General features: G+C 35.3%; 1 protein-coding gene across 1 annotated transcript; it reads right to left on the bottom strand.

Annotated features, from left to right (window-relative positions):
• Positions 1-21,839: 21,839 nt before the first annotated feature.
• LOC110110724 (omega-3 fatty acid desaturase, chloroplastic) lies at positions 21,840-25,041 on the bottom strand. The gene is made up of 8 exons (XM_020842325.2): positions 24,306-25,041; positions 24,109-24,198; positions 23,966-24,032; positions 23,776-23,868; positions 23,511-23,696; positions 23,335-23,415; positions 22,310-22,447; positions 21,840-22,232 (listed from the first exon to the last, which is right to left on the bottom strand). The coding sequence occupies exons 1-8, from the start codon at positions 24,797-24,799 to the stop codon at positions 22,068-22,070; spliced, it is 1,314 nt and encodes a 437-aa protein (XP_020697984.1). The 5' UTR covers positions 24,800-25,041; the 3' UTR covers positions 21,840-22,067.
• Positions 25,042-27,494: the final 2,453 nt, after the last annotated feature.

Here is a 27,494-nt window from a genome sequence, read left to right as displayed (position 1 = left end):
CATATGTTTGATAGCCAAAAATATATAACTCTTACTTTTGATGATGAGAATGAATTGATGAATGTTATTGGAAATAGTGAGGGAGATCGCATAGACAATGGAAATAATATTGAGGAAGGTGATGAGGAAATAAAAAATGATAATTCAAATGTCAGGAAAAAAAAAGAGCATCATAGAATTATGAACAGTTTCATGAAATAATTCTTTATTATGGTCAAGAAAAAGCAAAATATTTTCACTAATAAAACTTGCTATATAGAACATTGGTGCAACTACACAATTTATTAGATATTTAAAATAATGAACATCAAGGATTCACCATAATACAATTAAAAAGTATTATATTTTAGTCAACATATATTGAATTCAAGTTGTTCTTTAGTGAATCAAGAGTAATATATTTTGACAACATTCAAATATGATCATTGTCAAATTAGAGAGATCATAGCATGCTACATACTCATCAATGAGAAACTATTTTTAGTTTTTAAGAATTTGATTTCAATCTTATTTCAAAGGCCACATCTTATTGCTTTTTAAAGTATTAAAGGGTTTCAACTTGTAATGATGATATGAAAATATATTATAAAGAAATAAAAGCATAAAAATATGCTAGAAATATAAACATAAGTAGTGTTACTATAATTTTTCAAAGTTAAAGAATAATAAAAAAAACTATATATGATAGTCACAACTCATTATATTAATTTTAGTTGGATATTACAAAAGTGTGCTATCAATTTTTTATATTTGTTTTATCTACACACAACATTTGAAAAAGTTGTTATCTTCCAAAAAGCCTTTTTTGAGTGGTGTATCAAAGATAAAATTTTCACTATAAAACAAAGTTATAACGTTATTGTACGATAGCTTCAAAAAAAAAGAATGTTCTTTTTACATGTAAGCTTTTCATTTATGTTGTTGTGCTCATATATTGAAATTGATGGTAAAATATATAATCAAAATGTAAGGTTTTCCCAATAAGGTCATTAATACTTTTTGAGAAATGGATTATCCAACTTCCAACATGTTTCTATCTTAGATTAGCACTATAAAGATTGTATAAGATGGAGTAAAATTGTCAAAGTATCTCATTATGCTAATGACCAAGAAGAAGTAAGAAATTTTTTAATAAATATGAAGTTGCATGCAATAGTCTCAGGACCTTTGGTGAAATAATGAACATAAGAGTGAAATTTTTGTGATTTACTTTGCTTATCTTATGATCTACTTTGGAGATAAATGCATAAAGAATGTTTCATTTTGCTCAATATTTCATTTGAATTATATGAAGAATATGTGTTATGTTTTAAAACAACAATTTGTTGTGCAATCTGAACGTTTACAATAAGGATAGTTGGGACAATTGGTTCAAATACTGCAAATAATATAAGTACCAAAGTAAGTCAAGTTGGTGGGGCAACGACATATAATGGGTGACATGACTTTACTACATATATCATAGAGAAAAAAAAAATAAAAGGCTAGTAAAATCAAATTTAAATAATTAACTTAGGATGGTTTAGAGATTTTTTTGAAGTAAAAGCTTTTATATTATTATATAATGGAAGAGTAATTGGATGGAATAATATATGTCATCAAAAATAGCTATAAAATTATTATCTATACTTAATAGAACAGTTGCTTCTCATTCAACATTAATAATGAGAGAAAGAGTTTTCAACACATATCATTTTTAACTGAGTGTGAAAATTATACTAGATCTCGTATGTGGATTCATTGCCATTATGTGTTGAAGAGAAGGATCAAAGTAAGGATCATGTTGATCATTTTGGTTGAAATACAATTCATTAATCTTTTGGGCTCTAGTTTTCTGGGCGATCTCGCGGTGATTCTTGGGTTCTCTTCTCCGCGCGTCTCCGATCCTTCTCCTGGTTATTTTGTTCTCCTTTTTTAGTGGTTTTCCCTCTCTTGGTTTTCTTTTCGACTTTTTGTTGCTTGGTTTTGAGGTTTTTCGTTGGGTTTTTTCATGGAGGGAGATGATGTCTCCAATTTCGTCCATCCCAGCTGATACTTCAATCCTTGTAAAAAATACCCATTCTTTTAAGTATATCTTGGTGGGTTCTTCTACTTCTTCAGCTAGGGTTCAGTTTGTGCATACTTCGTTTAAGGTTTGTCCTGCCCAAATGATCGAAGACTCGGTGGTTTCGCAGCTTGCTGCTACTTTTGGGTTAATGTTGGTTGGTAAATTTGTTCTTCGACGTCCTAATCTTAATGTGATCCGTAAGTTTTTTCTTAGCCTTAAACTCTTTGGTTCCTTCAATGTCAGTTTGTTGGATCCTCGTCATATTGCAATACAGCTTACCAACGACTTGGATTATAGTTGCATTTTTTCTAGGATATCGTATTATATTAAAGCATGCCAAATGAGGTTACTCAAATGAACTTCAGATTTTGATGTGCGGGAGGAATCTTCTATTGCACCTGTTTGGATCTCTTTCCCAAATTTACTGCTTCATTTCTTTAATTTGAAAATTCTCTTTGGATTGGCTTCGATTTTTGGTAGACCATTACAAACTGACCAAGCTACTACTTCCTTATCTCGACCCTCAATGGCTCTTGTCTTAGTTGAGTTAGATGTTTCTAAGAAACGTCCTAAGGAGATATGGTTTGTTTCAGAATTAAATGGTTATTTTCAAAAGGTGGAGATTGAAAACCTACTTATTTTTTGTTCCCATTGTAAGATGCATGGTCATGGGATTAATGAATGCTTTCAAGTACATCCTCATCTTCATAAGGAGAAAATCTCACCTAAAGCTTTGCATGAAAATGATAATACTAGTTGATAAGGAAATTGTGGTTCAATTAGGGGAGGGAAATGTCTCTATTATGCAGGATATTGTGGAGAATAGTATTTCTCATGTGATTGAGGACCTTGTTTTTAAGGTCCTAGAGACTAATGATAAAATTAATCTCTCAACCTCAACCCACCAGGAAGTTTTAAAATTGGACCTGAGCATAATGTGGGGCAAGCTATTGTTGAGCAAAGGATGGATAGTATTACTTATCCTAACATTGTTCCTACTTTTGATAATAATTTTTGTATTTCAAATAATAACTTGACTGATATGAATTCTACTATGATTTCTAGTATTGTTACTAATTTGGTTTATAATTCATCTATCATTTCTATTTAGGAGAAATTTCAAGTGGACATAATGGATGGTGGAGTTGATAAAGGGAAATCAATTGTGATGGATGATTGTTCCTTAGAGCAAGAATTTTGGTAGGTTAATGAACAAATTACTAACAGAGCAGAGCCTATACAGGAGAGGCTAGCTTTTCTCCAAATCGAGAGTGTGAAGGATTTTAGTGAAGTTGTTTGGAAGAATGTTTCTAAGATGGTGTTTTCTATGTGGAAGGTGAGTTGCTTCTTTCTAGGGGGGCTCTCTGGTAAGTTAAATGAAAGTAAGCTTCCTTTATCTGAAAATTATCTTATTGATGCTTTCACTGACACAGAGGTGGATATGTTGGCTAAATGCTATGCTAGAGATGATCATGACTTAAACTTTTCCAAAGGTCATCGTAAGAGAGGTAGAAAACCAAAAAATGTTTTCTTACAATCCCCTAAAATACACGTTCACATACTTCTCATTAATCCTTATTTTTTATGTTTAATGCTATTATTTAGAATGTTCGGGGTATTAGTTGCCCTTCTTCTAAGGTTAGAGTTAAAAATTTATGCCATATTCATAATGTCTCTATTCTAGTTTTGCTTAAGACTCTTATTTCAGTTGATAAATTACTTGGTACTGCTAAATTTTTAGGTTTTAAACATGCTAAGTCGAATGTGGCCAATAAAATTTTTGTTTTCTGGAAAGACTATGTTATAATTGATATCATTGGTGATTTTACTCATGTCTTGCACTGTAACATTGAAAGTTCTAGTTTCCAATATTGTGCTTCATTTGTTTATACTGCTTTCTCTCATTATACTAAAAAGATTTTGTGGGATCAAATCATTCATTTCCATGGTATTTGTAATCTTCATTGGCTTGTTGGTGGAGATTTTAACACTATAACAAACCCGGCTAAGTGTATTGGAGGTTCTCTCCCTATCTATCAATCGATGGAGGATTTTAATGGTATGATTATGGATTTTAACCTTAATAATATTGGTTTTTTTTGGAAATAATTTTACTTGGCATCGTAGGCATTTATGGCAATGGCTTGATAGGATTTTATTTACTGATGTTTGACTTAAGTCTTTTGAGTTTACTAAGGTTGATGATCTTAGCCGCACCCTCTCTGATCATTCTCGTCTTCTTATTAAAATTCAAAATATAGCTAGGGGTTTCCCTTCTCAATTTAGATTTCAAAATATGTGGTTGCTTCATGATTTGTTTCTTGATGTGGTTCAGCATAATTGGCAGGCCCCTCTATTTTCTGATGATTCTATCTCTGGTATGAATAAACTTTGGTTTAAGCTGAAAAGGCTTAAGCAAATTTTAAACTGGTGGAATCATAATATTTTTAAAGATTTTTTTTCTAACATTTTAATTACGGAAGATAGGGTGAACTCTTTTTAGGATCATTGTCAGTTGGATCCTTTTGTGTCCAACTTCTATTTTTTGAAAGAAGCTAAGGATGAGCTTTATAAATTACAAGATCGGGAAGAAATTTTTTGGAAGTAAAAAGCAGTTGTCAAACATTTGATTGAAGGTGATAATAATACTAAATATATTCATGCATTGGTTAAAAAGAAGCATGCTATTAATTGCATTCATAAAATTACTCGTGAGGATGGTTCTGTTATTTAGGATAATGCTGAAATTGCTAATTTGGCTGATTATTATTTTCAAAATCATCTTAATAAAACATTTTACACTTCTACTATTGACAATCTATCCATTATTCTTAGTCTTATTTCTCTTGAGGATAGCAGCGGCTTATCTAAATTTCCTTCTCTTGAGGAGGTTAAGGAAATTATTTTTGGTATGAATGCTGATTCTGTGGCTGGTCCTGATGGTTTCATGACTAAGTTTTTTCAGAAAATATGGCCTATTATTTATAATGATATTTTCTTTGTTGTCACTGATTTCTGTAATGATAATCCTAATCCTAAGTTTTTTTCTTCTACTTCTAATACAGTCATTACCAAGAACAATTCTATGAATTCTTGGTAAGACTTTATACATATTAGTTTATGTACTCTCTTTTATAAACTACTCTCTAAAATTTTGATGAATCGGCTAATTGTTCTATTGCCTAAGCTGATTTCTCCTTTTCAAATGTGCTTTGTCAAAGGGCATGCTATTACTGACAATATCCTGTTGGCATAAGAATTTTGTCAAGACTTGGATGTCAAGGTTAGAGGTGATAATGTGATTATGAAACTAGATATTTCTAAAGCTTATGATGATAAGAATTGGACTTTCATTTACAATATATTGAATTTATTTTTTTTTAATCTTAATTTCATCAACCTCATTAAGACTTCCATTGAAAGCCCGTATTTTTTTTATTATTGTGAATGGTAAGAGCCATGGCTTTTTAAGGCTTCTCATGGGCTTAGATAATGGGATCCTATTTCCCGTACTCTCTTTATTATTACTGCTGAGTACCTCTCTAGAGGTCTTGCTAATCTTTTTGATAAGTGTCCTAGTCTCTATTTCAAAACTTTAGGTGGCATTAAAATTTCGTATTTATATTTTGCTGATGATTTCATTGTGTTTACGAATGCCTCGATGAATAGGATTAATAGAATTGTGTGTTTCTTTAACCAATTTGAATTGTTTAGTGGTTTTGCTTTTGACAAGCATAAGTGTTGTTTTATTGTTGCTAAGAAAGTTCCTTCTGATCGTGTTGTGGCAATCAAGAATCTGACTGGTTTTACACAAGATTTTTTACCTTTAAAGTATCTGGGAGTTCATCTTTATAAGGGTAGAAAGAAGTCTTTCCTCTTTGATGATTTAATTTCTGTGGTGCAGAACAGACTTTCTTCCTGGGATTCTAATTTTTAAAGTTTATGTGGTCGCCTTATTCTTATTAAAAATGTTATTTGTTATATTCCATTTTATAGTTTTCAAACTCTTCTTCCTACTAAGATTGTGTGCAATATGATTGATAGAATTTTTAATAATTTTTTTTTGGAAAGGTTCTGGGAACAGTTCTAAAATTCACTGGTCTTCCTGGGATAAATGTTGTGGGACTTTTCATGAAGGGTCTTTAGGGTGTAAGTCTATATTTGATTTGTCTTATGCTTTTTCTTTCAAGATTTGGTACAACCTTAGGGCCAATGTGAGTCTTTGGGCTAATTTTATGATGGCCAAGTATTGTGGGGGGAGACATCCCTCCATGTATTGCTTTATTAAGGACCACTCTAAAGTTTGGCAGCGTCTTTGCTCTGTTAAATGGAATGTCGAGCCTTCTATAATGTGGGTCTTGGTAATGATAATATTTACTTTTGGCAAGATCGTTGGCTGAATGGCCACTCGATTGACACTTAAACGAATTCTTTCTCCATTGCTTTTGTGAAGGTTAATTACTTATTTTCTAATAATGGTTGGGATTTGGAGACAATTTTTAGTATTCTTCCTTATTTCATTATTCAGCTAATATTAAAGATCCCTCTGAACATTATTTCATTGGATGTGTTGCTTTGTGCTTTCACTAAAGATGGTTGTTTTAGAGTTAAAGATGCTTGACATTCCTTTAGAGCTAAATATGGGACTTCCAAGCTTTTTCATAGATATGTTATAAAAGTTTTCCTTCCATAGTTTTTATTTTTATATGTTGAATTTTATAGAAACTTTTTCCTACGGATGAGATTTTGAGGAGAATAGGTTTTATCTTTCCTTCTATATGTCAATGTTGTTTCCATGTTGATAATATGCATCATGTTTTCATTTCTGGCTCCTTAGCTGTTAAAGTTTGGACTTATTTTGAAGAAATTTTTCATTTCAATTATTTTACTGTGAGGGGTTCTATTAATTCCTTGCTTGATTGTTAGTGTATTAGTTCTAAAGGCCATGTCAGAAATGTGATTCTCTCCCTTATCCTTTGGTTCCTTTGGTTGGAGAGGAATAATTCTCATTTCAATGGTGTGGTTATGAGCCACTAAAAAATTATCCAAAATATTAAGGATAAAGTGGTGGCCCTTTACTCTGTTAACTTACTTTCTTTCAAGAATTTTAAGAGCTATTCCTTTATTGTTGGTGCTTTTGGCATTAACTTGGATGGATATTTTCATAAGGTTCCTAACTGTATTACTTGGATGAAGCCTCATCCTAATTTCTTTAAATTGAAAGTGGCTAGTGCGAGAATGGGCTATATGGTTGGCTGTGGTGTTGTCATTAAAGATCTTAATGGAAACTATATGTTGGGTTTTGCTGGTCCGGCTCCTAATAATGATAAAAATTTTGCTATTACCTATTTTGTGCTTCACTATTTAGGTCTTTGTGCCAATCTTTATTACATGAATGTTGTGGTGGAGGTGGGTTCTTACTTTGACTATCATTTTCTTAATGATAAAGAGGATAGTATTTGTTCTTTTGCTTTGTTTTATATTCGGAGGTACATTAGGGATATATTGAATACTTTAAACTGCTATTTTTCTGTAATTCGGGAGGAGGGGAATGCTTGTGCCCAGTCTATTGCTAGTAGGGGTTTTGATTTTAATGTTATGACCGACCTTTCAATTTCTAATCAGTCGTTTATGGTTAAAGACCTCTTAAGATTGGAACAAATTGGATTATCTTATGTTAAGCACTAGTTTTTGTGGTGTTGCTTCCCATTAGTGGCTATGGGGTTCCTCCAGCTGGTTTTGTCTTGCTTTGCTTCTTTAGGGTGGTATGTATTCTTCTCATTTCTAGTTAGATGTTTTCTACTGCTTCAGGTTCCTATTGTGGTATATCCCGAGGTTTTTTGTTATACTTATCTATTTTGGTTTTTGTTCTTCTACTCTCTACTGGCTTCCCATGCTGTATGGATGGTGGTGGCTGGGCCCTCTCTTGTTTGCTATATTTATAATGGCTTGGGTTGCTTTGAGTTTTGTGTTGCTCCCTAGAGCGTTTGTCATTGGTGGATGTATTACCTGGGTGACTTGGATTATTTTTCCTTAGGTATCATTGGGAGAAAATGTTAATTGATGCTGTGAGTCTGGGTGTTTATGCTAATTCCAGCTTTATCCTTGTGTCATGTGGTATCTGGAGCCTTTTTATGTTTGGTTGGTTGGCTATTCGTTGGGTGGACTCTTGTGTCTGGCCTTCTCTTCTCTAGGGTTGCTGTTATTTCTACTCCTTGTTTTTACTGGCTGGGTTGTTGAAGGGTTGCGGGGTGGGGTTGCCCCTTCCTGGTCTATTGCCCTTTTCTTGGGCTCACTATTTCCATTATGTATGTATTAGTCTGTTTGGGTTATCTTGTGGCCTTGGGCTATGATTTTATCTGGCTGGGCTTCCCTTTCTATTTTTTTTGTTTTAGGAGCATTGGTACCTTCTCGTTGTTGTACCCAAGTCAGTTGATTATGGAGAATTAGTTGGGTTTTGTTTCTCATGGTCATTGGTGGCTGTTTTTTGTTGTCTTTTGGTTTTTTTGCACCTGCTCTGTCTTGCTGAGGTTATTATGGAGAAGTATCACGTGGTTAGTTTGGTTCCTAATGTTTTATTTCTCTATTACACTAATGTTTATTTGAGTAACCTTTTGGACTATCCTTTCATATTTCTTAGGCTATTTTACTGCTATGTCTATTTTGCCTATCAGCTTTTTGTGCAGAATCTATTTTGGGTTGATGATCGTAAGGATGGCACTGGGATTGGTTGCTTGGAGCCTTTTGCTATTTTTTGTTTTCCTTTTTCTTTTTGGGTGCTTTCCCTTAAGCACCATAGAATGTACTTAGGTGATTTTGTATTGCTCTATAGTGGGGAACTCAAGCTCTTAGGTTTTCTTTCTCTTTATTTTTTTAGCTCTTTGAGCAGTAGAGAGCTTGAGGTCCCCTTGAGGATTGTGTATATTTTTTCTTAATTAACGCGTAGGCCCTTTGTGGGTTTCCCTTAAAAAAAGTAAGGATCATGTTACATATCATATCTTTAATTTATTTCTTCCATATTGCTTCATAATAAAAATAACTTGTGTGCTTTCTTTAGAAAGAAGAAGATGATGAAGAAACAAGAACATCTTTACCAATAGCATAAAGGTAAGAATTTATAATTATAAAAATAAAATTATGTAGACACTTTCACATATAAACTTTTTATAAAAACTATTTTTTTTTTCATCTTGCTTTTTTTGTTGTATTTGTAGACTTCATTCCATTCTTTTTCATGATTTCATATTGATTCATGAAGCAAAGTTTTCGATCATTAATTTGATTAATTGGAAAGTATGAGTTGAAATCTTATTTTAAATGTCACTTTTTGTCTTATGCTAGATTGGTAATGTTTTACATTTTATGAGAGTCAACCCTCAATGCTATGTGATGTAAATGCATGACAAAAATAATAGGCTATAACCCATAAGGAGGGGCATTTTATAAAAGTGCTTAAAGACCTTAAATCATCTTTATCAAATGACCCTCTATATTGCTTTGAAGTAACATAGCCATTAAGTTTCTTATTTTTTCGAGTTCTTTAGTAATAATTAAGGTGATTCATGTTCTACTCCATATTTTATAATAATTGTGGAGTTCTTTCGTGATCATCAAGGTGATCTATGTTGTTGATTATGTAGAAAATGCAATCAACTTTTATACTATGGACAATAAATGTAAGCTCCACAGAGGAGGAAATGTTCAAGTTGAACTAATGAGTTCTATTTGGGTAAGTTATAAGGGAAGCACCAACCATAGAAATTGTGCAAATAACATTGGTGAGTTTTGCAGCTCAGCTAACTGTCGACTTCTAAGGCTCCGTTTAGGACATCTTTCTTACTGCTTTTAAAAGCAGTATTTTAATACAAATATTTTTTGAACTAAAATTTTTTGTACTTAAAAGTTATTTTAAAAGCAGTAAGGAAACTGTCTCAAAAGAAAACTATGAGTCAACTTGATGATTGCATGTTGGCTTCACAAGTCAAATAACCAGTAATTCTGTAGAAGCATAGTGCGAAAAGTTTTCTAGCCTTATCACATCCCTCTGCTAGGGTTTGGGGTTTGTCTCTGTCTGTCGGGGTCCTCCCCGCCGCGCTGGGGTCTTCCCCCATCTCGGTTCTTCAGTTTTTAGGGAAGTTTCCTAGCCTTATTTGGTTCTTCTAATTTGGCTTTCCTGGTGTTTTGTTTTTGGTTATTTTTCCTCCGGCGTTCGCTGGTATGGCGCCTGTTCGTCTGAGCGACCCTGGTTTTTTAGGATGTTTGTCTCATTCACGCTCATTTTTATAGGCTTTGGTTGGTCTGGGTCGAAATCGGCGTCTTCGTTTCCAGATATGCGTACCTCTACTTTTCGGGACTTTCCTTCCTTATGGATTTCAGATCTAAAAATCAATGCTCTGGCTACCCCTTTTCAATTTTCCTTAGTTGGCTTCTTCCCTTCAAAACGCCCCTCTCTTGACTCTATCCGCAAGTTTTTCTTTCACCTCAAACTTAGGGGGGAATTTTCGGTTACCTTGCTTGATCCTACACACATTTTGATTAAACTTGAGAATGACTTGGATTACTGTAGGGTATTTTTCCAACGTTCATACTTAGTTTTCAACTGCTATATGAAGCTCACGAAATGGTTGCCTAGTTTGGATGTTGGAGTTTAGTCGCCTATCATCCCGGTGTGGATCTCTTTTCCGCTTCTCCGTCCTCATCTCTTTATCCCTCGCATTCTTCATGCTCTGGGGTCAATTTTTGGTAAACCTTTGAAAATCGATGAGGCTACCTCTGTGGGTTCTCGCCCCTCCGTGGCGCGTGTTCTTATGGAGCTTGACATTACTAAAGCTTACCCCAACCTGGTGTAGCTTGGCTATGAGAATTTAGGGTATCTTCAGGATGTTGCCTTTGATGATTTTCCCCCTTTTTTTTCTTCATGCAAATGTATTGGTTATGTTTCGGGAAATTGTTGCCCTCCCACTGCGTCTGTTCTGGCTGTTTCCCTTGTTTATTTGTCTTCGGGAGCGGCTCCGTTAGAAAATGCTGTTAAAATGGATAATTGCGTGAAAGATGTGAATGTTGTTGATGGTTCACCTGTAGCTAATAGTTTAAGAACTGGGGTTGTTTTGGAGGGTGTTCTGGTTGGGTTGGCGCCTGCTGCTACTGGCATTTGGGATTTTGTTGATGTCCCTGTGGATGCTCGGGGTGATATCTGTGATGTTATTCTGTTTGTTGATTTGTTTTCGGATGGTGAGGTGGCTGTCGTTTCTTATCCTCTTGTTAATGATGGTATTAATTCTTGTTCTCATTTAGTTGCTTCTGAGGTTGTGGTTGCTGGGGTAGTGCCTACTGTTCTGGATTCTCGGGTTTGTCTTAATGAGGAAAGTGGAGGTGCTTCTTCTCTTGCTTCTATTGTTGTTATGGAGTCTCCTCAAAAAATTGGTAGTATTAATATGGTTGGAGGTGGTGCTAATGCTGTGAATGAATTGTTAGTTACTTCTAACTCTTTTGTTGATGTCCCTTTGAATTTGATCGACAACCAAGCGTTGGTGTATCATATGGGTGATAATTCATGGATGGATGTTAGGACTCATCTTGACTCGTTGTGTTGTACGTCTAAATGTGAATTAGAGAGTCTGATTCCTCTTCGGATTATTGTGGAGGTTCTGATCCTGGCCATGATTTTAAACTGGTTCGAGATAGACCTGTTCTCTCTGTCGCCTCTTGCAGGAGATTCCGTGGGAGGGGCAGGAGAGGTAGATAGTTTCTTTTTTCATGTGATTGATCCCTTTGGTGTTTTCTGGCTGGCTTTATGGACTTTTGGCCATTTTTGTAGGTGTCGGATTTTTAGGCTATGATGTGACTGGGGCTCGTATCCTCGTCGTCATACCTGGTGGCAACCTTTGGTGATGTTTTCTTACTTGGTTAGATCGATTGGAGCACTTTCTTCGCCAGATTGTATGGTCCGTGCGTGCCTTCGAGGATGCTGTGAGCCTCGGCCGTTTACTGAGCCCTCACCTCGATCACTTTGACCTCATTTTGTATTTTCTATTATTTTTTTGTTTTTGGCTTTTGATCTTTATATGGTGTAATCTCTTTATATTAATATATTGTTATTTTTGTTTTAGAAAATAAACAAAAAAAAAGTGCGAAAAGTTTTATTAAAATAAAATTTATTTAGAGTAAATATATATAAAAAATATAAATCACATTTTTTTCTCCTTCATTAATTTGAAAATTTATTTTGATCTCTCCAACATTTGTTGATGTTTTAGAAAACCAAACAGCAAATGGAGTTTCAAAAAAATTTATTAAATTTAAATAATGAAGTTATATGTTTAAAGATGTTTAGAGGACAAATAAGTAATGCATTAACTCGTCTCATCAACACGTTAAGTTGGACTATTATTTTTCTTCAAATTGAAATTCGGATGACCATGACTTTAAAGAGTTTACATATGATTTTTGTTTGATGAAATTATTTATACATATAAAATATCCAATATATAAAATCAACACGTAAATTATTTTTTTTACATGCAGGGTATCCTCTCTGATTTTTTATCCGAATTTGCATTTTTTTTTCTCTATTGTCTAAAATATTTGTAATTGATCACTGAGCCCCAACTATTCTAATATATCCAAGATTCGAAAGAATTTTTTTTTTTTTGGGACATTTAGATTATTTAAGGCAAATTCATACACACAACGCATACACAAAGGCTCGAATCTAAAATCTCTTAGCTGAAAGACTAAGCTCTCAACTAACAGACCAAGATGAGCTGTGTAAGATTCAAAGGATTTTATTTTGATAAATATGTTAGGAGTAAAGGACAAAAAGGCACCATGTCGTGTCTGAGTGTGGGCCTAAACCATACGCCAGCACGAGCAAAATGAGTAAAGAGCTGAAGAACTTTATTCCTTTAAAAAAATTGATAACTGGAGTTTTCATGGATTGAATGGAACCTAAAATTTCCTCATTTATATATTAAAAAATCTTTTTTTTTTTGGGGGGGAAAGTTTTAGGATAAACCCTTTCCATTTACTATTAGTAGAGGTTACATGATTAAAATATGGTAAAAATCAGAAGAAAAAAGTATAGGTATGGGAATACAAAATAAAACTCCAATACCAATAAAAACAAAAATTAAACCCAAAATTAAAGGTTATAACACCTTAAAAATTATTACATGCGGACTCTTGACATAAGCTACGTCTGATTTTTATTAAGTATTTGATGAGTATTTATTACTTATACTTACAAATCGGACGGTTCTACAGTCTGAAGTCAACACATAATAATTTCTTCAAATATGAGCTCAATCAATAATAAAAAAAATATTCTATCAAAGAAATAAAAGGCCGGTTTCGGTTGCCGGTAGAATGGTCATGCAATAAATAAGTCGTCAGTGGAATGGATGGGAATAATTAATTTTTATTATTTATATAATGCAAGGAAATCATGATGAATCTCATTAGATAGGAGAAAGTCGTTGTGAGGTCTTGTTGCGAAGGTTCTTCGATCGTTCATCTCATTTGCCTTCGGGATGGAGCTTCCGCCACATCTACGAGCAAAGCATCTCTATTTCAACATTAAGGGCATCAAGGGGATTGCCTGTGTGTGAAGGTGGTGATTAGACTAATTACATTCAAAGTTTGACGCAGAAAAAGTCCTGATTGGATCTTAATTATCTGTGAAATTTTGATGGTGGTAACTGTTAATTTTGTTAGTATTTAAAACTCCAAATAACACAGCTCACCTTGGCTTGTTGGTTGAGAGCTTATGCTTCCAACTAAGAGGTCTTGGGTTCGAGTCTTTGTGTTTGCGTTGTGTGTGTGAGTTTGCCTTAAATGGCCTAAATGTCCCAAAAAAAAACTCAAAATATTATTTAAATAAATTATAAATTTTGATGATAAAAATGTAAATGAAATAAATTTGAGTATTTGAAAATTTTATCTCATATCAACATATAAAGTACAAAATTTATTTATCACAAAAAATTTATTACTTTTCTAACAAGCAAATATATAATTTTATTTTGTGTGGTGCATGCCATAATTTTAAATCATGTGCAATAGCTTACATGTGGGCTCCAAAAATTCGGCTCCGGCCTCCCCGTGCTCCTTCAGGGGAGTTTTACGGAGTATTCAGATAGGTCATACATCATTTGTGAATTTTTTTGACCTCTTCTACACAGGTTAACATCAACGAGGAGTGCTCTGACATATAACCTCAGACAAGTCATACATCCTTAGCGGATTCTATCAACCTCTTTCATACAAGTTAACATCATCGAACAGTGCTCTGACATATAACATTGGATATGTCAAACATCTTTTCGGTGCTTTCCTTCCTTATGGATTTTTTATCTAAAAATCAATTCTCTGGCTACCTCTTTTCAATTTTCCTTAGTTTGCTTCTTCCCTTCAAAACATCCCTCTCTTGACTCTATCCGCAAGTTTTTCTTTAACCTCAAACTTAGGGGGGAATTTTTGGTTACCTTGCTTGATCCTACACACATTTTGATTAAACTTGAGAATGACTTGGATTACTGTAGCGTATTTTTTCATCGTTCATACTTAGTTTTCAACTGCTATATAAAGCTCACGAAATGGTTGCCTAGTTTGGATGTTGGAGTTTAGTCGCCTGCCATCCCGGTGTGGATCTCTTTTCCGCTTCTGCGTCCTCATCTCTTTAACCCTCGCATTCTTCATGCTCTGGGGTCAATTTTTGGTAAACCTTTGAAAATCGATGAGGCTACCTCCGTGGGTTCCCGCCCCTCCATGACGCGTGTTCTTATGGAGTTTGACATTACTAAAGCTTACCCCAACCGGGTGTGGCTTGGCTATGAGAATTTAGGGTATCTTCAGGATGTTGCCTTTGACGATTTTCCCCTTTTTGTGCTTCCTGCAAATGTATTGGTCATGTTTTGAGAAATTGTCACCCTCCTCCTTCGTCTGTTCCGGCTGTTTCCCTTATTTTTTTGTCTTCGGGGGCGGCTCCGTTAGAAAATGCTGTTAAAATGGATAATTGCGTGAAAGATGTGAATGTTGTTGATGGTTCACTTGTAGCTAATAGTTTAGGAACTAGTGTTGTTTTGGAGGGTTTTCTGGTTGGGTTGGCGCCTGCTGCTACTGGCATTCGGGATTCTGTTGATGTCCCTGTGGATGCTCGGGGTGATATCTGTGATGTTATTCTGTTTGTTGATTTGTTTTCGGGTGGTGAGGTGGCTGTCGTTTCTTATCCTCTTGTTAATGATGGTATTAATTCTTGTTCTCATTTAGTTGCTTCTGAGGTTGTGGTTGCTGGGGTAGTGCCTACTGTTCTGGATTCTCGGGTTTGTCTTAATGAGGAAAGTGGAGGTGCTTCTTCTCTTGCTTCTATTGTTGTTATGGAGTCTCCTCAAAAAATTGGTAGTATTAATATGGTTGGAGGTGGTGCTAATGCTGTGAATGGATTGTTAGTTACTTCTAACTCTTTTGTTGATGTCCCTTTGAATTTGATCGACAACCAAGCGTTGGTGTATCATATGGGTGATAATTCAGGGATGGATGTTAGGACTCATCTTGACTGGTTGTGTTGTACGTCTAAATGTGAATTAGAGAGTCTGATTCCTCTTCGGATTATTGTGGAGGTTCTGATCCTGGCCATGATTTTAAACTGGTTCGAGATAGACCGGTTCTCTCTATCGCCTCTTGCAGAAGGTTCCGTGGGAGGGGCAGGAGAGGTAGATAGTTTCTTTTTTCATGTGATTGATCCCTTTGGTGTTTTCTGGCTGGCTTTATGGCTTTTGGCCATTTTTGTGGGTGTCGGATTTTTAGGCTATGATGTGACTGGGGCTCGTATCCTCGTCGTCATACCTGGTGGCAACCTTTGGTGATGTTTTCTTACTTGGTTAGATCGATTGGAGCACTTTCTTCGCCAGATTGTATGGTCCGTGATTTCTTTTGGCATTTGGACATACTTATGTTCATTGGGATGCTTTTTGATTGGAGCTTCTAGTTATTCAATCTCTCAAGGATGTTATCAAAGATTGGATGTTCAATTATAAGGGGATTATCATTGAAGGTGACAATTCTAATATCATTAAGTTTCTTTTAGAATAGGTGGTCAGGAATGGATGATCTTAATTTTATCAAGGACTTCAATAATGTGATTTTTAATTATATAGATAGGAATTGTAATAAGTTAGTTATTTTATGTGCTAATTATGCTCTCTTTAGTTCTTTTATTTGTGAAGACATTAGTATGAATAAGGTTCCTCCTTTTATTAGTTTGTTAAAGAAGGATTCTAATGTTAATAGTTTGTAGTTTCTACTTTCTTATTTTTTTAGTGATTAATGCAGTTGGATGTATCTTAAAAGAAAACAACAACCATCTTTTAAAAGCAAAAAAGAAAAAAAATATATATCTCTCTTATTTTTTAATAGGACACAATGGAGAAAAAGGATTCATGTAGCCGACCCCACGTAGTGGGATAAAGGCTTGATGTTGTTGTTGTTGTTGTTGTTCTCTTATTTTTTAATGATGGAAGAATTTACTTTCATATTTGTTTTATTTATCATTTGGTTAATATTTTGAATCCTTAAATTTTATTATTATTAGAAATGAAGATGAGATTTTTTTTTTTTTCGATTGGGGGGGGGGGGGGGGGGGGGGGAAGTTTTAGGATAAACCCTTTCCATTTGCTATTAGTAGAGGTTACATGATTAAAATATGGTAAAAATCAGAAGAAAAAAGTATAGGTATGGGAGGACAAAATAAAACTCCAATACCAATAAAAACAAAAATTAAACCCAAAATTAAAGGTTATAACAAATTAAAAATTATTACATGCAGACACTCATGACATAAGCTACGTCTAATTTTTATTAAGTATTTGATGAGTATTTATTATTTATACTTATAAATCGGACGGTTCTACAGTCTGAAATCCACACATAATAATTTCTTCAAATATTAGCTAATCAAAAAAAAATATTATCAAAGAAATAAAAGAGAGTTAAATGGACCTGCAGGTTTCGGTTGCCTGGCAGAATGGTCATGCAGAAGCGTCCAGACAATAAAGATTGAAGAGCTGCAATAAATAAGTCTTCAGTGGAATGGATGGGAATAATTAATTTTTATTATTTATATAATGCAAGGAAATCATGATGGATCTCATTGGATAGGAGAAAGTCGTTGTGAGGTCATCTCCAACCGAGAACTATTTTTCACGTTAAAACATCGCAAAAAAAAAATGGCGTGGTGCTGTTCCAATCCAACGTCATTTTTTTGCTTCTGCGCCAAGGTAACGACCCTTCTCCTTTCCAGCATTTTTCCGGTTGATAGAGAAAAATGGCGTGGGTGAACAGCGCAACGCCAATATTGGCGTTGCACTGTTCACCCGCAAGCAAATGGAGGATTTTTTGGCGTTCGGCTGGAGCGAAGGAATGACGCCAACCGCTCGTTTGACGTTCGGTTGGAGATGCCCTGAGGTCTTGTTGCGAAGGTTCTTCGATCGTTCATCTCATTTGCCTTTGGGATGGAGCTTCCGCCACCTCTACGAGCAAAGCATCTCTATTTCAACATTAAGGGCATCAAGGGGATTGCCTGTGTGCGAAGGTGGTGATTGGACTTATTACATTCGAAATTTGACGCAGAAAAAGTCAGGACTGGATCTTAATTATCTGTGAAATTTTGATGGTGGTAAGTGTTATTTTTGTTAGTATTTAAAACTCCAAATATTATTTAAATAAATTATAAATTTTGTTGATAAAAATGTAAATGAAATAAATTTGAGCATTTGAAAAATTTATCTCTTATCAACATATAAAGCACAAAATTTATTTATCTCAAAAAAATTTATTACTTATCTAACAAGCAAATATATAATTTTATTTTATGTGGTGCATGCCATAATTTTAAATCATGTGCAATAGCTTACATGTGGGCTCCAAAAATTCGGCTTCGGCCTCCCCGTGCTCCTTCAGGGGAGTTTTACGGAGTATTCAGATAGGTCATACATCATTTGTGAATTTTTTTGACCTCTTCTACACAGGTTAACATCAACGAGGAGTGCTCTGACATATAACCTCAGACAAGTCATACATCCTTAGTGGATTCTCTCAACCTCTTTCATACAAGTTAACATCATCGAACAGTGCCCTGACATATAACATTGGATATGTCATACATCCCTGGTAAATTATCTCGACATCTTTCACACATGTTAATGTCATTGAGCAACACTCTGACATTCAACCTCAGGTAGGTTATACATCCTTAGTATATTCTCTCGACATCTTCTGTGTAGCTTACCGTCATCGAGCAGCTCTCTAACATACAATCTTGGATAGGTCATACATACTTGGTGGATTCTCTCGGCTTCTTCCATATAAGTTAACGTCATCAAGCAATGTTTTGACTTAAAACGTTTGATAAGTCATACATCATTGGTGGATTATCTCGACCTCTTCCATGTAAATTAACATTATTGAGCAGTGCTTTGACATACAACCTAGGATAGGTCATATATTTTTAGTAGATTCTTTCGACCTCTACCATATATGTTAGCGTCATCGAGCATTGATCTGACATACAACATCAGATATATCATACATCCTTAGCAAATTATCTCAATGTTTCACAGAATTTGAAGTCACCAAACAACGCTCTGACAAATAATCTCGAATAGGTCATACATCTCTGGTGGATTGTCTCGAACTCTTTCACACAGGTTAATGTAATTAAGTAATGCTCAGACTTCTCATAATGCTAAAATCATAGACATATTTTTAGACTCTATTATATTCGACATCCAAAAAGTGGGGTAACTGATACTTCACCAAGAATCATCTTGATCAGACATGAATCTCGAGGCATATTCAAGTTAGAAACTTTCAAAATTAAATTCAGGATCATTTGAATTCTAATTTCAACAAACTTATAATCAAACTAAACATCTCAATGATATAAACCTAACGACATGAAAATCGGTCCAACTCGAGCCCAAATGGGTCGAAATTGGGGGCCCGAATCACATTTGAAAGGAGCAAAACATTATTTGGATGACAAAATAATATCCAAATATGTCATGCATATATTCAAATCGAGTGGCTCGACGAGGCCAATCCAATGAGCCTAAGATCGTTGAATTCTATGATCTTTAAAGAAATTAAATAGTTTTAAAACTCTCTATGATTAATGGAAATTAATACGAGCCATCCGTTGGAGCACTCCTAACCTTCCACAGATCTTCTCTATATTTACAAGGTGTTCACTCATGAAAATCTATAAATAAATCCCTACTCTCTACATTAGGGGGACCTTTGGCATGATATTGGTGAGAGCCCTGAAGCTTCAAGAGCTCCAAAACCACCGCAAGGCCATCGACCGCTACCGAACTTCCACCCGGCCACCGACAGTCGCCAGACATCATCCCGACCTTTGTCGGATCACTACCCAGCCTCCGACCGCTGGTGGACTTTAGCCTAATCATTGTTTGACCACAACCCAACCGCTAACCACCTCGGACTTCAGCCTAACCATTGCTAGATCGTTAATTTGCCGCCGGACTTTAGCCTGACCGTCATTAGACCACCACCCGGTCGCCGATCGCCGACAGTTTTCGGACCTCCACCCAACCGCAAACCACCAAAGAACTTCAACCCGACCTTCGTCGTACCACCATCTGGCCGACGACTGCCTCTAGACTTCCACTCAATCACCAACCCTGCCAGACTTAAGTCTGGCCTTCATTGGACCACCACTCGACTGCAACCACATTCAGACATCCACCCAGCCACCGATTACCACTAGATTTCAGCCCGACCATAGTCGGACCACCACCTGATGCCATAGTTTTGTCGGATCACCGCCTGATGCCAAAGTTCTGTCGGACCACTACCTAACGTAGGAGTTCTGCCAAACCACCGCTAAACCACCGATTGAGGTCCAAACTTTCACTGGACCATAAATAGAAGTTGGAGTTCAGCCAGACCACCGAATAATGCCCAAACTTCCGTCGGATCACTGCCTTACGACTATGGTCTTTTGGACCCCTATCTTCTGTCGACTATGCTTCTTTTGACCTCCGTCGCCTACTACAGTCCTTCTGACCTCCATCACTAGATAACAGTCTTTCTGACCCCTATCTTATGCCGACTACTGTCCTTCCTACATCTTTCATCTACTATGGTAATTCCGAACTCCATCGTCAGATAATGGTCATTCCGACCCCTATCTACTGCAGACTATGGTCCTTCCGACCTCCGTCACCTATTACAATCCTTTAGACCTCCATTATTAGAAAACAATCTTTTTGACCCTTATCTCCAACCGAGTATGGTCCTTCCGGCCTCTATCGTTTACTACGGTCCTTTCGACCATCATCTCCAAACAACGATCTTTCTGTCTCCTACCGACTATGATCCTTTTTACCTCCGTTGCCTACTACGATCCTTCCAACCTCCATCACCAGACAACACTCTTTTAGAACCCTATTTCCTTCCAATCTCCATCACCTACTATGGTCCTTTCAACTTCCATAGCCAGGCAATGTTCTTTCTAACCACAGTCTACCGACGATTACGATCATTCTGTTCTCCCTCGCCAGATAATGGTCTTTCTGACCATTGTGTCTTGCCGACTACAATCCTTCCAATCTCCCTCGCTAGACAATGGCCCTTTCAACCACCGTCACCAGACTACGATCTTTCTGACCTCCATCGTCTGCCGACTATGGTTCTGTCGTCTAAACGAATATTTCAATACTAATTCTTCCAATTCCCACCATGTAATATGATATACATTTGCTACATTAACCCAAGGCATTCCCCCCAAGAAAGGGCCTCATATGTAATCAACTACAAATAATTGTGGATTCATTCAAATTGGGGCAGGCCCCATGGTTTTTCCCACTTTTCAGGGGTTTCCACATAAAAACTTTGGGGTCTCTTATAAACGCTACACCATCTCTTTTATCTTCTTGTGGGCCGGATATTCATACAAAGCTAATACATTAAATTTTATATTTCTCTACCATCGCGAGTACTCCAGAACACAACAAATATAAATTAGAAATAATTTATATTAACTTATATGGTTATATGTAAATTAAACTAGATTAAAAAAACAAATTTAAAAGATAAAATATTTAAATTTAAAATTACCACAATATTATGAGCGTAAATTCTTAAAATTATGAACATTGGGTTTTTATACTCTTATGTGAGATTTAAAAAATAATTTTAAATAATTACGTAAGTTTTATATTTTATAATTTTTTTTATTTCATTTAATTTTATCTCATATTTGAAATGATAATATCATTATTATGACATCTCATTCTTCTACTATTCATTTAATTTTAAATTTTAATAACATTATTATTTATTACATCATCTGGTTCGACCTCGGTGGAACCCACCTGTCGAATCGTGAACCTCTCATTCTTCTGGTTTATTGTTCGATCTAATTTTCAAAACCTTGATAATGATCATATATCAGAGAAAGATTGAGTAACACAACGGAGAGTGGAGGTAAGCAAAAAAATTCTTCATTTTTAAGGAGCTAATGTCTAAATGTCATGTCATCAATCTCAAACATGCCTATGATCCACTTTATTACGAACATGTTTTTAAGATATTAGTCGAGTGTGCTCAAGCCCCACGCAATGGGATAAAGGCTTGATGTTGTTATCGTTGTTGTTGTCTAGTGTGTTATCACGGTGTTGAATTGCCAGTTTAGCAATTAAGAGGCCATTGGGCCTGATCAGGATCTACACTATCAAGCATAAATCCATGTTTAGATTTACAACAGAAAAACTAGTTATTGAAGAGAATCACTATCCATTAGCATTAATTTGTTCTTGTAACACCTCGTTCAGCTTCTGAGCACAGCTCCAGAAGAGATAAACAAAGAATAATAGTCAATGGGCAGAGGAAATCAAACAAAAAATACACCTTAAGCTAGATCAATAAGAGGGCTAGTCGTCTTTCTGTATGCCTCTTTGAGTATTCTTACTAGAAAGAATAATGTTCACTTGTCTTCTAAGAATCATAATTCAGTATCCTTCTTATAGTACACAACGTCGCCAGCATCACTAACATAGTGATCACGTTTCAAGCTCGTTGCAAGAACTCCAATCAGGTGAAAAGGTAAAGGGGCAGATTTCTCTGGTTCTCTGTAGTATTTTCCAAGGACTGGCTTAGCTGCCTCAGTCTGTTACGAAGAGCATTTATAAGTGCTGGCCAACTTTATAAGGAGTGTTGAGACAATGTGAATTTAGTATTACTTACAGCCTCTATAAGATTGTAATGTGGTATTTGTGGGAAGAGATGATGAATCACATGAGTACCAATGTCATGGTGGATGTTGTTGATCCATCCATAGTCACGGTCAAGGGTCGTCAAGCCTCCTCGAAGATAACTCCATTCCTGGAAGCAAAGAATAATAAGCCAAGTTTAGTTTTCTTGAGTTCTAGTCTCCTTTAAACGCACAATTATCATATGATATGCTAGGACAGTATGATTGTATACTTATTTCTTTGTTCATGATCATTAAAATAAACCGAACAATGGAATTCAACTGAAAGTCAGGTTTTTTAACAAAACTTAAAGTTGGTTTTTTAAGAAAACTTAAGGTTGTAGATGAAAATTTTATTTTATTTTCATTCATTTTAAGTTTGAACTGAAACTCTCATTTTCAAGGGTGAATTATGGAGTTCGGAATTAAAATTAGTTTATAACTATGGGGCCATTTGTTATCCTGTATTAGGTATGACTTAAGATTTATTTAAGACAACTTTCTCAATGATTATAGCTTCTCATAAAGCAAACACAATTTCGTTTGGCTGTTGTTTTTTTTTTGTTGCGTTATCACTATTTTTCATAAATTTTTATGATGAAAGCTGTTTTTGACAATCAGAATAGCTAAATTGCTTTCCTCACAGTAACTTCAAAATCAACTTTATAAAATGTCGTAATTGTCTCAATCTGATCCTTAAACAAGATTTAGCTCAAGTCTTTGGTCAAAAAGACTTTTGAGTAATTTAAATCCTACTTTTTAGTACATGTTGATAAATAACAGTCCCGCTCCATTATTTGTTAAAACCAGAACATATAAAATCCCATCATTCATATGATTAAACGGTTTTAAGAATTTCTGCATTTACAAGTCTTAAATTTTGAAACAAATAGTCAAAAAATTTATTAGAAATTAATAAGATTTAACAATTGTCATGCCAAATAAGTTTCAATGGTAATCCTCTCAAGATTTAATGAAGATGATTGGTACTCAAATGACCATGAAAAAGATTCATTACCTTTCCACGATACCAAGGAAGCTTTTCCTCATGTCCATGGTGATGCAAATAAGTTACAAAGTCCAACCACATAACAAATATCTGCAATTAGAACCACACAAAATTAACTTGTTTATGACCAGATATTTCAATTATGAAGCAGATAAAGCCCTTCAAGAAGACGGGATAAGGCCTACCAAGTAGGGAATTGCATAAAGCTTAAACATCTGTAGAGGACCCATAACCAATGTTAATCCAGCTAACAAAGCAGCCATAGTCATCCAACAAGCTGTAGAAGTAATGACATCTTTCTTTTCATTCCGAACAAACAAATCACTCTCTGGATTGAAGTGTGATCCACTCTTTCCAGGACTTCGGCTCCACTGTCATCAACAGAAGTTATTAATAATACAGTGACCTAATTCCACACAAAACTTAAACTTGATAGTCAAAATTTCTCACCAGATAGAAGGGAAAGGCAAGCATTGGAAAAGGAAATGTGAATCTAAGCTTCCTAGTTGGCGTATCCAAGCTCTTATAAACACTTTCAGACAACTGCAAAAACAACACGAGTAGCAAAAATTTCCATCAGGCAAAATTGACAAGAAGGAAAAATCAATATTTGATTCACAAAACTGAGAAAAATACTAACAGGGTGCCAAGATTCGTCGTTCTCCACATGGCCATGATTTTGATGATGAGTTCTGTGGCTTATTCTCCTGAAGAGTTCAACAAAAGATTAAAAATAGTAAAATAAAAGAGCTCAACAAAATCATATTAGAAAAAAAGGTTTACCATCCATGGTAGGGCACAAGAATGGAGGAATGAAGGAGATGGCCAACAACACTGTTCAGTTTGTGATTATTCGAAAAGCTTCCGTGTCCACTGCCCAAAATAAGATCTTTAGGTAAAAAAAGCATAATCTATCGCGGACTTCGATAAAGGAATGGGGTGAAAATAAATAACAAAGGTTGAGAACAGCTTCGGCATACCAGTCATGGCCAAGAACGAAGAGAGCCCAGAACATCGTTCCCTGTGCTGCCCAATACAGAGGCCAAACAACCCAGCTGTTGATAGAAGCAGCGGCGGCCGCGAGGCCAAAGACGACGGCAACGTCCCGAACTACGTAGCTCATCGACCGCCATGTATTCTTCACCCAGCAGTGTTTTGGTATCGCCGCGCGGATCTCCGCAAGTCCAAAGGGCGGCGGCATCCCAGGATCGAATTCCTCGGTTTGAATCCCACTAACATTATCCCTTTTCTCCTCCTCAACAACAATGGGCCTCGCCGGCGCGCTTACCCTCAGCATACAATCCCTAAGGAGCGCACCGGGACCTATGACAGTTGAAAGACGAAACGGTTGACTGCCGGAAAAGGGAAAGCTCCGATTGGTGTCCGCCGCCGGAAGACGAGGCCTTGGCCGAAAATGAGCTGCGGCAGTGAGGGGCCTCAAGCCGCAGGCTTCGGAGAGCAGAAGACCGGCCATTATGGCTTCGGGTTCTTTCCTCCACGAATAGTACTGTGAAGGAAAGGAAGCCCCTCGTTTGCCACTTTGGTTCTTGTTTCCAGGGAACTGGCGAGGACATAGGAAGCGAATTCTTAGACGTTTATAATCCCCGCCATTGAAAGGTGAGAATGGGTAGGAAGAAGAAAAAGGTGGGGAACCGCGTCGGCGGCGCAAATCTCATGTGAGGAATGATGGCCGGTGAGGTTTCGATGACCGATTGTGGATGGACGGTGGATTTTATTTCCCATGCTTGCCACGACATATGCATTTGAAAATATAAAAAAAAAATAAAAAAAATAATAGCCGAGAATTTTTGCAGTGGAAACTTTCATTAATTAAAGATATTAAAACATATGATATATTCTAATACTAAAATATTTTTTATTTTTGTTTTAATTAATGTGAAAAAAAACTTTTGGCTAAACATATTATGGACCTCCAAATTGAAGGGGTAAATAAATGACTCGACCCACTAATTCGATCAAAATTCATGTTTGAATTGACCTGTTTAATAAATAAGTTGGGTTGAGGTTAGATTGTCCAACTTATTTATTAAATGGACAGGTTCAGGTTGACCTATAAACTTATTTTTTTATCTAAAAATAACTCAATTAATATTTGTTTCTTAATTTTTTTATATGTGAGTAAAATCTTATTATTTTTTATCTAATATCATAAAAACTATAATTAATAAGTTAGACCAAAAAAAAAACTTTTTTTTAACCAAAATAGATTACGGATCATGTTAAAATCATTCGGGTTGTTAGCGAGTCAGGTTTGGATTGATGCTTTTGACATGTTTATTAAACGGGCAGTTTCCGGTTGAGTAGATTTGAGTTAGGTCAATTTTAAGTCAAACTTGAACCCAAATTTTGACACCCGTATTCCAAATGATGTTTGCTATATTGAAGTTTAAAAAATTGAAGGTTTCTTTCTAGTTATAGAAGATAAACATGAATTCAAATAACATCTAAATGATTTCATAGATAACACCACCAAAAACAATATCACTGATCTAGAAGTGATTATACCTATCTAAGGAGTTTCATCTCAAAGTCTAAAAAAAATGGTTGTTATTTTTCAAAGTGATTAGAAATGTGACCAACCATTCGATAAGTTCAAGTTATTAACCTTTTCATTCCCACTTCTATAGAAATCATACTCCAATAATGATTTGCTCCTATTTGTTAGATTGGGTAAAGACTGGTGACTCTACCAAATAAAAGTGGAGGTAAGAAATATTTCCCAATTTATTATATTAATACAATTTTTATTAGGGCATATTAAGATACTCGATGTTTAAATAACTAATTTGGGCAATACTCATAACTATTTGACAACTTTGTCCATACTTTTAGGCTTGCATAATTCAATGTCACTTAAGATCATTTAAAAGCCATAATTATAATCTCTCTTTTAAAATATGTTAAACCTTAGCTATAGTATAAAAAAGTTTTTAGCCCTAGAGCATTAGAGGTTTGATATGGTTACACCCTACCCAAATCATATACCATACTCAACTCACTTTACTAACCTAAAAAAATAAAAATAAAAATTAAAAATTAAAAAATTAAAAAAAAAATCGACTTTACTTGCCCATAAAACCCAACTCAGTCCGTTTAGAGACTTGATTAATCCAATTACTTGTTGGGAGCAACCTCTAAAAACATTAAAAAAAAAAGATTTGATTATTCCAATCAAACCATCTAGTTCAATGGATAAAACCTAAGCCTTGAGTTAATCATTGTGGGCTAGCAAGCCTTAGTCTCCTAAGTTAACCTAACTAAAACCCAAGCTCAAGCCTAACTCAAGCTATGGATCAAACTTAATTTAAAACTCCAAAACCTTTGGAGGGAAACAAGTTTAACTGAATTAGTGAAACCCTAGCGAACATCAATTAAGCTGAATTAAACACTTCATAATACCTAATTAAATCTTATTTAGCTAACTAAACAAATTTAAGCTATCATAAACAAATCCTTGATCCAATTGCCCAGTTGGCTTAAGATAGCTCAATTAGCCTAATCAAAACCTTCTTAATTGAGTTATTAGCTTATTTAAGACCTAACCCTACCCCTATAGGGCTAACCTGACTAAATATAAGGTAGTCTAACCCAAATATTATCAAGCAACTCAATTGGCCTAGACTATTATGTTATTATTAACTAATAATAACTATTTTCTAGGTTTTTAATGATAAGTGATTTGCAAAACAAAAAACTTTGTCTAGCCACTATTTAACCCATTTTCTTTAATTTGACTCATGGAATCATGATTAGGCTAAGCCTAACCATCAAAGCTTTTAATCTTGGCCCATAGGAACTCCCATGGCCAACATTAAAACCCACATGGCTAGTCTAACTTAAGACAAGTCTAACTAAGCCTAAGCCTAATTTATTCAATATAACTTCACTATTACATACCAAGTGCAAAAGATCTTAATATTAATCCATGATAGTCCTCAAAGGCCTTCTTAAGAAAATATTTAGATATGATCTAACATACAAAGTGAAGTGTGCCATACCTAAAAGTTGTAATAATTGCAATTTTGTAGTTTGATTCTTGTATTTTGATTATTACTAATATTATTAGATGTTTATTTTTTTATTCATGCATTATATATTGGATCTTTATTTTGTGTGTTACTAACCATCTCAAGTATAACATTTTGAAA

This window comes from Dendrobium catenatum, unplaced genomic scaffold, assembly GCF_001605985.2.
Source record: "Dendrobium catenatum unplaced genomic scaffold, ASM160598v2 fragScaff_scaffold_1061, whole genome shotgun sequence".
NCBI lineage: Eukaryota > Viridiplantae > Streptophyta > Magnoliopsida > Asparagales > Orchidaceae > Dendrobium > Dendrobium catenatum.
This window is presented reverse-complemented; position numbering and strand designations above follow the sequence as displayed.